This window comes from Saccopteryx bilineata, chromosome 1, assembly GCF_036850765.1.
Source record: "Saccopteryx bilineata isolate mSacBil1 chromosome 1, mSacBil1_pri_phased_curated, whole genome shotgun sequence".
In the NCBI taxonomy this organism is placed as follows: Eukaryota; Metazoa; Chordata; class Mammalia; order Chiroptera; family Emballonuridae; genus Saccopteryx; species Saccopteryx bilineata.
In genome coordinates this window covers 115,610,675-115,623,278 of record NC_089490.1, presented here as the reverse complement: position 1 = coordinate 115,623,278, position 12,604 = coordinate 115,610,675, and the positions used below count along the sequence as shown (strand labels likewise).

Below are 12,604 nucleotides of genomic sequence, written 5' to 3'. Positions count from 1 at the left end.
TAATATTCCCGGTCACCCTCAGGACCCAGTGATTTCATACTGGCTGACCTCACTCCATTACAGTCTAAGCCTGGAAAAAGGTGTGGGTGATTCTAACAGTTTTTGAACTCCTCCCTTTATAACATCCTTTAATAAAAAATTACCTAATCATCTATTTCCTCTACTCTCTCCTAGGGAATTGATAAACTGAATTAATTAAGCCATTTGGTTTTTATTTTATTTCATTTTTTAGGTTAGTTTACAAAAAAACTACAACACATTTAAACTATCTTTACATAAAGTATCATCACAGTATTTTAAAGTGATTTGATATACAGTGAAAGGCATCCCCATCTAGTTAATTAACACATTATATTAATACATCACCCCACATACTGTATTTATTTATCTTTCTTGTTGTTGTTAAGAACATGTAAGTTCTACTCTTTTAGCAAATTTTAATTATGTAATACAGTGTCATAAATTATAGTTGCCTTGTTTTATATCAGATCCTCAGACCTAGTAGTTCACAACTGAAAATTGATACCCTTTCACCAGCCTCTCCCGGTGTCCCCTGCCCCTTGCAGCCACTTTCCTACTGTTTCTCTGTGACTGTTTCCTAAGTTTCTGCATATAAGTGATACCATGCAGTATTTGTTGCCTGGTTTATTTCACTTAGCATAAGTGAAATAAGGTCCCTTCATCCATGTTGTTTCAGATGGTAGGATTTCCTTATTTTTCACAACTGAGTAATATTCCAGTGTGTGTCCATTCCATATACTGCAATGGAATATATATATCACATCTTCCTCATCTACTCATCTATTGATGGATACCTAGGCTATTTTCATATCTTAGCTATTATGAATAATGCTGAAATAAATATTGGAGTGCAGATATCTCTTCAGGATCCTAATTTTATTTTCTTCAGTAGTATACCCAGTAGTGGTACTGCTGAATTGTGTATTAGTTTTATTTTTAATTTTTGAGGAACCTTCATACTGTTTTCCATAATGACTATGCCAGTTTATATTCCCGCTAACAGCACAAGAGTTCTTTTGTCTACATCAGCGGTTCTCAACCTGTGGGTCGTGACCCAGGCGGGGGTCGAATGACCAAAACACAGGGGTTGCCTAAAGCCATCGGCTTTCCTATTTAAATAAAATATGTATTTCCAGGTTGACACTTTATCCACTGCGCCACCACAGGTCAGGCCAAGACACTTTTTTTTTTAATGACAGCACTATTATCAGATTTACTGTTAAGGAAAACACAAAAAGGCAGAAACATATTTGATCTCAACAGTAAATAGTCCAGAAAAAGGCGATGCTGGAGCCACTTCCTTTTGTAGTTAGCACAACTCAGCCTGAGCTTACTGGGCTAACCAAGAGAACTGAGGTCTGTGGTTCTCACTGAGCAGCATGGTTCTGAAGCTACAGGAAAAAACAAAGAAGCAAAAAACATTCACTTAAGATTTTGTGTTGTTACCTACACAAGATGAAGGATGGGGGAATGCATGATAGACCCTGAAGCACTGGAATTCCTGGGCTCTTTCAACTGTTTATGCATTTACTCACACAACATACTTGGAGTTGGGAGTGTCTTAGAAAATGATTGGACACATGTTTACTATAGCTAATTCTAATGGCAAAGTTGGCAGGAGTAGGACTGAGTTTATCCATAGACAGAGTAGATTAGGTGTCCCCATGGACCAGTGTTGACGTTGAATACCAAATTATATTACTCCTTGGACTAGGTTATCAGGATACTGCACTTAACACACAAATAAATATAAACAATTTCACCACTTAATTACCTTGGTGTACCTTCAACAGTTAAAAGACAATCTATGGAATGGGAGAAAATAATTGCAAATCATATATCTATAGGGTTTAATATCCAAAATATATGAAAAACTCATACAACTCGATAACAAAAAACCACAAACAACCTAATTAAAAAAGGAGTGGAGGAACTGCATAGATACAGCTAGTGCTCGACTTACGACCATGATTGGTTCTGACAGACCAGTCATTACATGATTTGGTCATAAGTTGAGTAGGCTATATGTACAGTACTGTGAAATGATGTTATAATTTAAGTCATATTTTATCATAATTTTCTTTCATTATTGTTATATATCATAATTTTCTTTGTTCATTTTATGCCATTTGTATCATCTCTACACATTTTGCTTCTTATTTTTACATTCGTCAGGTTTATGTAAAACACTGCATTACCAGTACAACTGGTTTAATATTTGCAAAAGACAATTTCCTCTTGGTAGACATCTTGGGAGGGGTTTGATGAAAAATATCCAAGACACAAAACACAAATTGCTATACCAAGTCTGGGATAACAGTTGAAATGGTGCACACGGAGATGGTAGTGCTACCGGAGATGGTAGTGCTACCGGAAGCTGGTCCACACTGTCAAACACCCAGCTGGGCAACGCTTGTGCTGCCAAACACGGAGCAGTTGTGTCGGCAACTAAGGTTGCCGGTTCAAAACCCTGGCTTGCCTGGTCAAGGCACATATGGGAGTTGATGCTTCCTGCTCCTCTCCTTCTCTCTCTCTCTCTCTCTCTCTCTCTCTCTCCCTCTCCCTCTCCCTCTCCCCCCCTCCTCTCTAAAAAGATAAATTAAAAAAATTTTTTTTAAAAAGTGTCTTAGCATCTTTTAAAAAGGAAAAATGAAAGAGTGGTATAATTTTAATGCATAGAGTTCAGATGATTTTCATGTGACAATATTTACCTTGTTAGAGTTGTATAAAGGATAGTTTTTTAAACATAGAAAACAGGAGTTAAGATTTTGTTGTTGTTTTTAAACCAGTTTTGTTTTACGCAAGCTGTTAAAGTTGGCCTAATACTCAAATCACCTGTTACTAAAATTCCTGAGGAGCCTGACCAGGCAGTGGCGCAGTGGATATAGCGTCGGACTGGGATGCGGAGGACCCAGATTTGAGACCTCGAGGTCTCCAGCTTGAGCAAAAAGCTCACCAGCTTGGACCCAAGGTCGCTGGCTCGAGCAAAGGGTTATTCCGTCTGCTGAAGGTCCGCGGTCAAGGCCCATATGAGAAAGCAATCAATGAACAACTAAGTTTTCGCAACGAAAAACTGATGATTGATGCTTCTCATTTCTCTCTTCGTTCCTGTCTGTCTGGCCCTATCTATCCCTCTCTCTGACTCTATCTGTCCCTGTAAATAAATAATAATAATAATAATATAAAATTCCTGAGGAAAGAATTTATAGACATATCTCATTTCATTGTGCCTCACAGTATTGCTCTTCACAGATGTTGCATATTTTACAAGTTTAAGGCCAGACTCTTTACCAGCAAAAATATTACTATTTGTTTTGTTGTGATACTGGCTTTATTGTGGGTCTGGAACCGCACCCATAATATCTCTGATTTATACCTGGGTATTTCCAGAATTAAGATTTAGCCTTTGCTCTAATTTCTTTTCTTATTACAAGTGGGTTATGGACAAAATGTATAATTTATAATTGAACCCCATTTATAATTTATTAACTTAATGGTCAGTCATTTGAAAATAAAGCTGATCACGGTATAGCAGAGTGTTCTTACTGATTGATGTCAGTGCTCCTTCAGTTAATTGATGTTGGTGATTCTTTATTTCTCTGTCTTGCAGCAATCCAGTGTATCAGAATATCTTCCACCTCCACCTGATGGCTATGCATTCAATAACATTTATACAAGAGGAACCCATCTGGACCAAGGGGAAGCTGCTGTTGCTTTTAAGCCAACTCCTAATCGCCATGTAGACAGGTAATATTTCATGGGCATCATTTGGAGACTTGAGAATAACTGTCTAATTTACTGCAAAAGGAGGTGCCGGTGTTTGCATTGTTTACTCCTTTAAACTTCCTGTCAATCGTTTGAAAAAGTTTCAGTTTTTCCTTTATAGAATGGGTTTTGATGAACAGAGCCTTCAGTTTCTCATTATAACTGGAGGACCGCCAGACTATAATTCTAACTTAGTGCAACTGCCTTTGGATGACTTGCCCTTTTAAAGAAGATACTTCTGAAAAAATCTGTGAATTAAGAAGAAAGAATTGTTTTGTAATTCTTAGCTAGTTTGTATCAGATGGTCTCTAAGGATTTCGCCAGCTCTCTAACTTTTAAAGAAAATAATTTCAATTTTTTTCTTTCCCCCAACAAAAACAAACAAACCTTCCTTCAGATAGAGATATTTGAACTAAAGATAAACTAAATATTTAAATGGAGTCAGTGCCATTTTTGCCATTTCATTTTTGTATTTTATTCTCGCTTTCCAGTTTTAGATTTCATTAATTTTCCCATATTTTCTCTCTTAAAAGATTTAATGTAGGTAGAGGTGGGGAATTTAGACTGGGCCTAAATAAAGGAGTTGGAATAGTTCACTTTTTCTTTTCTTTTTTTTTTTTGTGGCAGAGACAGAGAGAGTCAGAGAAAGAGACATATAGGGACAGACAGACAAGAAGGGAGAGAGACGAACCTGACCAGGTGGTGGCACAGTGGATAGAGCATCGGACCAGGATGCGGAGGACCCAGGTTCAAGACCCCGAGGTCACCACTTTGAGCGCGGGCTCATCCGGTTTGAGAAGAAAAAAAAAGCTCACCAGCTTGGAACCAAGGTTGCTGGCTTGAGCAAGGGGTTACTTGGTCTGCTGAAGCCCATGGTCAAGGCACACATGAGAAAGCATTCAATGAACAACTAAGGTGTTGCGATAAAAAACTGATGATTGATGCTTCTCATCTCTCTTCGTTCCTGCCTGTCCTTATCTGTCTCTCTCTCTGACTCTCTCTCTCTCTCTGTCTCTGTAAAAAAAAAGAGAGAGAGAGAAGGGAGACAGACAAGAAATATCTATTTTTCTTTGTGGTTCCTTAGTTGTTCATTGATTGCTTTCTCATATGTGCCTTGACCGGGGAACTACAGCAGACCAAGTGATCCCTTGCTCGAGTCAGTGACCTTGGTTGGGCTCAAGCTGGTGAGCCTTGCTCAAACCAGATGAGCCTGCACTCAAGCTGGCGACCTTGGGGTGTCAAACCTGTGTCCTCCACATCCTAGTCCGACGCTCTATCCACTGCGCCACTGCCCAGTCAGGCAGTTCACTTTTTCAATTTTGTTTTCCAGCCACTGAAAGAGAGGTTGAAGTACAGGCCAATCTGTATACATAAGACAAAGAGAAGATGAAATATTGGTATTGAGGATGTTGGAAAATGATCACTCAGATGAAATGGGGGAGAGAACTTGTTCTGGAACTTTCCTGCCTCAGAGCCTCTCTCACCAGGGTTTTGCATGCCTTTATTTTTTTCAGTTTGCTCTTTTCTTAATAGAATCTAAAGAAGATGGGATTTAAAATTTTTGTTTTCTGTTGGAAGTGATGACAGAGTTAATACTTAACTAAAATGATGTGGAAATTTTACAGGTTTATTCTGTGGACAATAAACATATAAAATAGAGTACCAAAAAAAGTCTGCAATGAATAATACATTTTAAAAATGGTAACATAGGAAACCTTTTAATTATAGGTTCAATTTTTAGTAGATATAGGTGAAAATCAATTTTGAAGTTTTAAAAATGATTTCATTGAAATTCTTTTTGACTAACTTATTACTCATCCTAATAATTTCTCCTTCCTTTTCTTCTATCATAGTTGTCAACAATTGAGAAGTTATTTCAGAGCAGCGATTCTTACCTTGTTTTTGGTTTCATAACTCCAGTAAAGTGAGATGGTATTCACAGCTAGGTAACTAGAAAACTCAGTACATGTCTCATGTACAGAGTGTTGAGTTGTAATACCTATGTATACTAGAAAACTTTTATCATGTTCCACTTTAAGACCACATCAGTCATATTGTCATTCAGTAAATGTAGATTTATTTGACTGATCTATTGAATGACTGAATGAGTATGGAATAGCCTGTCCAACACTGCAGAGTCACTACCTCTGTCCTTCACTCGCAAATCTGTAAGGTCTGCGGCATTACTGGTGAAAAACCTCAGCCATTTATTTGGGCAGCTTAACACAGAGTCTTTTAAATGTTTACCCTGATCTTTATAGAATATCAGGGGAGTTTACCTTTGACTCATTGATTTAGTTATATCTCTGTGCCTCATCTACTTTTAAAATGGACTCAGGCTGCTAACTTAAATTATATGCATTTAAAGTAATATTAATGTTAAAATTAAATGACAAGATAAAAATTGAGTAGAGAGAATGAGAATTAAAATTTTTGAAGTATAGATTGACACTGATTGAATTTCTAATTTGTCTTTGAGGTTTCAACCTGTTCCTCAAATATGTTTCTCAAAGAACTTATAAGCTGTGAGAGATGACGTAAAGGACATTATTTTGAAGATATTATATATTTTTACCTCATTCAGAGAATGCTGTGGTGAATTTCATAAGGTTTTTTTTAGTAATCTTTGATGAATAAAAAATTTAAGTGGGATTAAGTGGTGGAAATTCCATGAAAGTATATTCAAGTGTATTGATTTTGGAGTTACCAAAATTTAGCCAGAGAAAGACTTTTAAAAACCCACCAAATAAATGGTAGGTGGATGGTATAACTCAGTGTCTTTCTGGATCCCATGCCTTAGTTGGGCTGTTATAATAGGAGCGAGATAATTGACAGACACCTGGATCATTGATTATCTGTGTTGCTAAGAAAATTTGTCATCATTATTGCAAAATCTGAAAGTGTCTGATATGAAATACACACAGGTTTGGAGTTTTTTTTATAATAAGTGTTGTTAATCTTAATCTCTGTTATATGCCAGAACACAATAAATACCGTACGAGGTACAGTCACTCTTCAGTGAAATTGCTGTTGTTAGAGAAATCACCTGTTGAATTTAGTGTCCTTACTCGAGGGATTATGGTTTACTGCTCTTCCAAAGCAATTCGTGTTTTAGAGAAGTCTCAGTCCGTATCTACTCTATATCAGTGTATATCATTCCAAATCAGAAACAGAGACTATATCCTTTTTATACATTCTAGGTCTTTTAAGAAACTTTGGTGCATCTGAAGAATTAAAAGTTGTGATTTTTCAGATTGATAGCTATGATCAGTGTGATATTCAGGTTTAATCTATAAAAAGTGAGAAACTAAAGATTTGTAAATTCTCAAGTACTTTTAAGTGGGTGCTGTGCAGTCACTTCTGAGAAAGGCAAAATAGCAAAGACTACAGAGAGAAATGTAACTTAGTTTTCTTTTTAACCCACTAATTCAGATACACAGTGGCAGAGAATTGTTCCACCCACCGTTTGTTATGGTACTCAACTCTCCATTGTTAGTAGTGATTATTTTCTAGATCATGGAAGGGAATAACAGGGAGGAAAAAGAAAATGAAATGACTACTTTTGTAAGTTTTGGAGTGATCAAATCCTTTATCGCTCCACCGCTACCGCAATGAAATCTTAATGGAACGTGATTTTATAAACTAGAGATAGGGATGGAGAATCCATAGGATACAGTTTAAATTTCTTCTTAATAATATGTAATATTTACTTGGCCATAGTTTCACTTTTGCCAGTTTTTCTCATTTTTAAAATATACCAAGAATAGCCAATAGGTAGTGTATCTTACAGTTCATTTCTTTTCTTTGTCCCTGAACATCTTGCTCTGGAGCTACTATCTAAGAAATAACCATTTAGCTATGGTGACAGGATACATTGACTCCACAGTTGTCCTGAAGGTGCTGCTGTTGTTACTCATTAGTCCAGAGGATCTTGGTGGGCAGCAGAAAGAATGGCCACTTTAATCGGAGAAGGACAACCAAACATCTGTAGTCCTTTTACTTTTATTTTGTAGAGATGTGTGAGAAAATGTGGAATGTAAGTGGAGGAGAAAATTGAGGAATAAAATTAATTAAAAACAGTTAAAGTTATTTTGTTATTAAAAGAAGAAAATAATATTTGTTCATTGTTGATATATATCAGGTTAATTGTATTTATATATAAACACTTATACAGTTAAATATATTAATGGTAATTTAATGATTGATAAAAATATTTGATTTTTTAAGAAAGTTTTATTCTTGAAATATTGAACTCTTTGACATATTCTTCCTGTTAAAATAAGTTTATAGTATTAATAAATTAGTAGGTATTATTGGTTTATACTTAATCCATACCTTCCTTTGCAATTTAGATAACTGGATGAAGATTTCCTAACATTGATAACCATAATTTTAAAATATATATTTGGTTAATAAATTAAACATAATGCTTGAATTAGTGAAATCAATATATGTGTTAAGTTACCACCATGAGAACTATTTTCAGTCTTCTTTAATATGCAAAATACTAACATTAATCTTTATTTTATTTCTTCATGGTGGAGAAGCTAATTAACAAAGCAATATCCAGAGTGTGTATTTAGTGATTAAAAAGTTCATAGACTTGCATTCTAGATTTGGCTAGCCATGTGATTTTGCATTATTTTTGCCCTAGCCATAGTTTATTCATTTTAATAGTAAAAACTACAAAGTTTCTTTTAGTTTTTATATTCTCTAAAATATAATAAAACTAAACTACTGTCAAAATAACTTGTCAGTATGTTTTCTGGTAGCAATTGACCTTAGTGTTTTACTTCTGTGTTCAGCCTTTAAGAAGAGCTGGCAGAATAATCTTTCTCCTTTCCTTTTATAGAAATTATGATTCCCTCATAACACAACCCAAAAAATATGCCAAATCCAAGTATGACTTTGTGGCAAGGAACAACAGTGAACTCTCAGTTCTAAAGGATGATATTTTAGAGGTAATAGAATTTTATCATCATTATCTACTCTTAATAAAGTGGATTTATTATATTCCTCTTTTGGTATATACTTAAATCTTTCTCAAAGAAATGATGAAGTCAAGAAATTATTCTGTAGTATTATTTTATTTTACCAGCGTAGAGCATGTTACAGATAACCTGTATCTATTTAGGGGGGAAGCTTCTTTATCTGTTTATTGGTCAGTTTGTTTCTTTTAGGGAGGTTGGGCTGGGTTGTATTTCTTGGCTTACTTTGTTGTCTTTCTCCTTCTGGGCTTTATTCATTGTAGAATAAAGACTAGTTATCAATTCAAATGTAGATGTACCATAATATTTTACTAAGAGAAAACATTGTTCTTCTTACTATCCTAGCATCCTTGGCACAAAAATCTCCAGCACTGAGTGAATTCTACGTTGTAGGGATAATCTACCATGACTCCCAAGTTTTTATTCTTAGATTATAGCTGAGTGTCCATCTTTTATAATTATAAAGGTAGGATAATCACAGCAGATTTTGTAAAAATAAATAAATAAATAAATAAATAAATAAATAAGGTTTTTATACTTTTCCTTTCTATTTCAAGGATGGAGACAACATGTAGACTTTTCCAAGCAAATCATCTTAGTTATCTATAAGTACTTCAGATATATTGCAAATAAACATTTTTGAGAGGTAATAAAAGCCTTGGATAGATTTACGATTGTGGTCCCATACCTGTTTCTCACTAATAGTTGTAATAGTGTAAATTCTAGGAATCATTTATTTCACAACATGTTTATGCTAAGTCAACTTAATAGATGTTTAAAAAGTTTCTTGGTCTAGGAGTAAAAATTGACCTTCCTTCGTAGATTGGTTGTGGTACAGAAATGACATTTTTGTATTCTTGCCTAATGACAGATCCTTGATGACAGAAAGCAGTGGTGGAAAGTTCGAAATGCAAGTGGAGACTCTGGATTTGTGCCAAATAACATTCTGGATATTGTGAGACCTACAGAGTCTGGGCTGGGACGCGTGGACCCACCGTACACGCACACCATACAAGTAATTAGGTTTTTTTTTTAGCAAAATTTAACTTTAACAAATTTAAAGTTGTTCACTCTTAAGTAAGATTTAATACTTTTTTTGTGTGTTGATCATTTTGAGACTTAGCTAGTCTCAAATCTGTCAATTTATACAATTTTTTTTCTAGGGCATTTTTGGGGACAATGGTGAGAGCCAGAGAAGAATTTTATATATATATATGTTTTATGTTTTAAATATTTAGGATAAGCCTCAAAATATTTACCAGTAAATGACTGTTTCTCTGACTGCGTTATTTTTTTTCGTTCTACAAAGTTCCTGACATTTGAAGAACTAATATTTCTGCCTTTTTGCTCTTACCCATCGCCTTCCTGTGCAGTGGCTTCTTCTTGTTAGACGACAGTGCAGGGCTGGTGGCCGGAGGGCCCAGTGGTTCATCTACACCAGCCTCTGCTTCCATTCTCTTAAATGTTCAGCCACTGACCAACTTGAACTTGCACTTTTCTCACCTTTTACCTGAGTATTTATTTATATTTTCTCTATTGATTTTAATTAAGAATAAAATATACATACGATACAGGTCTCATGGGTCAGGTTTTCTCTTTTTTATCTGAGTCCTGTGCCGCATTTCCATAATCTAAGTGATCCTGGTTATCTCAGTTACCCTAACATCTGAATTGGTACTGGAGGATTTGGTGTGACTGGATCTCCAGAGTTAGATCTGCCAACTGAGACAGAATGGATGGACTGTCCCATGTATAGCCCCTGAACCTGTGGAGGCTCCTCTGTCATGTCCCCAGGAAGAATTATTGTAATCTTCAGAATCTTGAGCAAAAGAGTATACCTGGCCACATAATAATATCATAAATTTGAGAAGAAGCTACATAGAATTTGCTGTGAAATAGCTAGTTTTCATGCCTAGGCTTAGATAAGTACAGAAAGTCCAAACTTGGAACTGTGGTCCTGTGCTGCTTGACCACGCATTTGAGTACTTCTGGCTCCTGATGGCATTAGAGCCTAGTAAGGACCTGCACTTACCCAGATTGATTTTGGCCTTACTTGAACCCAAGAATCAAACAAACATCTAAAATAAAGACTTACTGTACAGTTTATATATCAATCACGTAAAGGGATGGCAATGGAAATTCTGTTTGCTGTGCTTATGTTTTGACTGGCCCGATGTGCATCCATATTATGTACTTATTTTATGTTCATTATTTATCATTAGCTGTTGATGCCAAAGAAGGAGTTTGAGTTATTCAAGGTATGGTTTACTCCATTTTGCATGGATTTTTGAAGTGGATTTTCTAACTTGGTTTTAATACTTTTTTCTTTTCTGTGTTCTTACTTTTCTGATTTTGAGATGTGGTTTCCTGACATAGTAGAGGCTTCTGTCTGGTGTATAAATGCTAATTCTTCATGTTCTTTCCTATAGAGGTTTTAACTGAATTCCTTAAAAAGTATTAAAGTGTGTAGGCTTGAAATGTATGCCAAAAACAGTGATAGAGTGTATCCTCTTTGAGCTCTATGGAACATTTTTAATATTTAACTCATGATGGACTATAAAAGACACTATTCACGAAGGATATCGCTAGTTGCTGTATGTGAGCGAAAGGCAAGAGTTTATATTTTAGGTGTTAAAAACAATTATCCAAGTTTATTTCCATTTGTGTGCATGGTGGCTAGGAATGGGCAAACCAATAAAATATCCAAAACTTGCAAATAAAGTAAATTCTAAGTATTTCCCGTGCCCTGAGATTTCCTAAGGAGTTTATCCTCTTACTTTTTCCTGTTTACTGTTTAGGCTTGTCTTCTTCATGAATTTTGATTCCTGGCTTGAGCCATAGTTGACTTTTCTGTTTAAAGGTTGCTTCTGTCTAAAATTGAACCCAATCTATAAATACATATTAGAGGTAGAGAGAGTACTTTTTGGAGCACGTAAATTCTGTCCCTCTTTTTCTGAACAGAGCCTCATCTTATATTTGTGTCAACTTTGGCACAACTAAGAAGGTTTTTTAAGTGCTCACAACTTTCAGCAGTTTATTTTGCTACTTTATGTAAATAGAAATGGTGAGGATTGCCTGTTTGGTCCGCTCCCTTTTAAACTTTTTAACAGTGTTTGACTGTCTTCTGAAAATTTCTGGATGCAACTCTGAGTTCAGTGATGTATGTGGAAATGTGTATAGAAGCTCTGTGTGTGTGTGCAGGGGGTGTAGGTTGAGGGCCCTGATATTAAAAACAATCTATTTTTTTAACACTTTCTGAAAATTTTGGGGCTGAGCCTAACAAAACCACCAGAATCTTATAAAATTTTAATAAGCAAGCTTGACAATCTGCCTTCTGCTATTTGGCATAAATACTACTCTAAAAAGATGTTTATTCTAAAAGCCGGTATAACACACACACTGATTAGATAGAGTAAGAAGGAAAAGAAAAAAGCACTTTTGGAAATATGTGTCAGTCATTTGATATCTCTACAACAGTGTTACCAGATATATTTATCTAAAATATCTAACAAAAATTCCTGCATCTTACTTCAGATTGACAATAAAGATTTAAGTAGATTCCAGTGATTCTAACACCCTAACCTCATAAACTCCACTGGATTACAAACAAATCCAAAGCATTTCTATGTTACATTCATCTTCTCATTCATTTGTGCCACAAATATTAATTGAATGCTGGCATCATTTTTTTTAATTCAATAAGAGGAGGGAGGCAGAGATACAGACTCCTGCATATACCCTGACTGGGATCCACCCAGAAAGCCCACTAGGGGGCAGTGCTCTGCACATCTGGGGCATTGCTTTGTTGCTCAGCAACCAAGCTCTTCTTT

At 35.5% G+C, this 12,604-nt stretch overlaps 1 protein-coding gene across 4 annotated transcripts in view; it reads left to right on the top strand.

The window, feature by feature from the left end:
- Positions 1-12,604, top strand: part of EPS8 (EGFR pathway substrate 8, signaling adaptor) — a 189,681-nt gene that overhangs the window by 155,170 nt on the left and 21,907 nt on the right. For all 4 annotated transcript variants that reach the window (XM_066264549.1, XM_066264547.1, XM_066264546.1 and 1 more), the window contains 3 exons: positions 3,632-3,768; positions 8,639-8,747; positions 9,646-9,789. In XM_066264549.1, the coding sequence (XP_066120646.1) occupies positions 3,632-3,768; positions 8,639-8,747; positions 9,646-9,789 (390 nt within the window). The remainder of the gene's footprint in view (positions 1-3,631; positions 3,769-8,638; positions 8,748-9,645; positions 9,790-12,604) is intronic.